Here is a 2,487-nt window from a genome sequence, read left to right as displayed (position 1 = left end):
CCAAGGGTCTTGTTTAAGAGATATCAATTTTTTTGAACCTCGACCATATTTTTTCTTCGGGTTAGGTGACAGTTTTCTCATAAAGTCATGGGTTTTTAGTTACCGTTCATACGGTAGAGAAGAATTTGGACTTTTACTCTTTACATTCCACGTTAAAAGCTTCAATATAGCCTCATTTTTAAGCGTATATATCGAGTTCCTTCAATTTAATATTATTTTTATTTGGGTAAGAATATGCCAAATGAAATGGGTTACTATTATCTATCACTGACTAAAATTTGGGAGAATTACATTGAGAACCCATTCAAGAGAAATAAATAAATAAATAATCCTTGAAACCATCAAATTAATGAGTTTCAAGAGACTTCATAGTAAGAGATTCCACTTTCAATTACTAAACTGCCCTTATCTCCCCCCCTAAAAATTATCAAGTTTCTTTAGTAATATGCAATGACAACTAAAAGGATAGTTATTAACAACTTAATATGAAACAATTGATAACTATTATAGCAGGTATTAACAATGTATTTTTTCAACACTAGTAGTATGCATTGACAACACAACAACTAATAACTATTGCGGCATATATTAACGACATATTTTCTCAATGTATCATAAGGATTTCAAGTTAAATATGCTTATGCCGAGTCTATTAAAAAAATGTGTTGTTAATACTTGCTACGATAGTTGTTAATTATTGCATCTTCAGTTATTAATAATTACCCTTTCAGTTGTCAATACATACTTGAAAAAGAAAATGAGGATAACTTAGTAATTAAACAAGTAGAATCTCTTACAATGAGATACCTTAGGATTCAAGTTAATTTAATGATTTCAATGGATTCTTTTGTATTTATTTTTCTTCTGTGGGACCATAGTGCAATTTTTTCCCTTAAAATTTTCATGTAAAACCGTTGATTTCTTCATCGTTCACATGATGAGGAGGAAGTTGAAATTTGAGTCTTTTTGCACTCAATTAAAAACTGAACCGGTTAGGACCTTCTCGAATTCATTTTCTTCTATTTGGAAGAAAGACTCCCATAGTTAAGAAAGGCAAGAAATTGACGCTAGATTTCAGTGAACAAGAGGCGATCGAGCATGTGGAATTTGGTGGGCCCAAAAGACTAAAACCATCAACTAATTTAAGTCACAAAATTCAACTAGAATTGAGCAGTTGGATCACTAAAGGACACAAATGTACACGCACAATATTTCAAACTTTTCAACTTCATAGAATCATAAGCACTCCTGGAGTATGAAACCATTGACAAGCAAGTGTGCAGTGACATGATTAGTGACGTAGCAAGCCTTTGATCTTCTGCTATAAAAGGCCATATGCATTTCCTTGTTCTTGCACCATCCCAACCGAGAGAGCAATCTGCAAAAAACATATGGCTTCTAGTACTAGTCTACTTGTGTTCTTCCTAGGACTGGTCTTTCTGATCAGTCCAATGAGAGCAGATTTCAATCATGAGCCTTTCTCTGAGCACAAAACACCAAAGCCTGTTGAGAAACCTCCACAAAGAAAGGCTTTTCCAGGACATCGTTTATCTGAGGAGAAGCCATTATCTGGAAATAAGCCTTTCCCTGAACCCAAACCAAAAGGCGAGAAGCCACCTCCAAAAACCAATCCTTCTTATGACCACGATCATCCTGGACACCGTTTATCAGAGGAGAAGCCATTCCCTCAACCAAAACCAAAAGGTGAGAAACCACCTCCAAAAACCAATCCTCCTCATGACCACAATCATCCTGGATACCGTTTATCAGAAGAGAAGCCATTCCCTAAACCCAGACCAAATGGTGAGAAGCCACCTCTAAAAACCAATCCTTCACATGACCATGATCATCCTGAACACCGTTTATCAGAGCAAAAGCCATTTCCTGAACCCAAACCAAAGGGTGAGAAGCCACCTCCAAAAACCAATCCTCCTTATGACCATGATCATCCTGGACACCGTTTATCAGAACAGAAGCCATTCCCTAAACCCAAACCAATGGGTGAGAAGCCATCTCCCAAAAACAATCCTCCTCATGACCATCATCATCCAGGACACCGTTTATCAGAAAAGCCATTCCCTAAAAATAAACCTTTTCCTGAACCCAAACCAAAGGGTGGGATGCCTTCGATTCCTGGAAACAAGCCTGAATTACCTCATAGGCCTCCCCATAAGCCTCCAATGAACTAATCAGTATTTTATGTATGCTTTGTATGATATGTTTATGATGAGAATAATGACGGTTTGTATATACCGTTCATGGACTTGCTAGTTATACATACATGTTATTATCTTGTGAGCTTTGTGATTGTTTTCATAGTCCCTATGAGATCCGAGATGCACCAGTTATTGGTGCTTGTTATGTATCATATTTAGTGTTAATCCATGTTACTTTCATGGTTTTGTGTTATGTATCTATTTATTTTATTTTTTTTAATGTTTTATTTTACCAAACTTATTTCTTGCAAATGTATAAAATTGAAGCAAT

At 35.9% G+C, this 2,487-nt stretch overlaps 1 protein-coding gene across 1 annotated transcript; it reads left to right on the top strand.

The window, feature by feature from the left end:
• The first annotated feature begins 1,391 nt into the window (after positions 1-1,391).
• On the top strand, positions 1,392-2,189 carry LOC114759953 (early nodulin-75-like). The gene has a single exon (XM_028949197.1). It carries the CDS (start codon positions 1,392-1,394, stop codon positions 2,187-2,189), a length of 798 nt encoding a protein of 265 aa, XP_028805030.1.
• The last annotated feature ends 298 nt before the right edge of the window (positions 2,190-2,487 follow it).

The sequence above is a fragment of the Neltuma alba genome, unplaced genomic scaffold, assembly GCF_004799145.2.
Source record: "Neltuma alba isolate B1F8T4 unplaced genomic scaffold, ASM479914v2 tig00010922_pilon, whole genome shotgun sequence".
Taxonomy (NCBI): Eukaryota; Viridiplantae; Streptophyta; class Magnoliopsida; order Fabales; family Fabaceae; genus Neltuma; species Neltuma alba.
The sequence above is the reverse complement of the archived record's forward strand: the minus strand, read 5'-3'. Positions and strand labels throughout refer to the sequence as shown.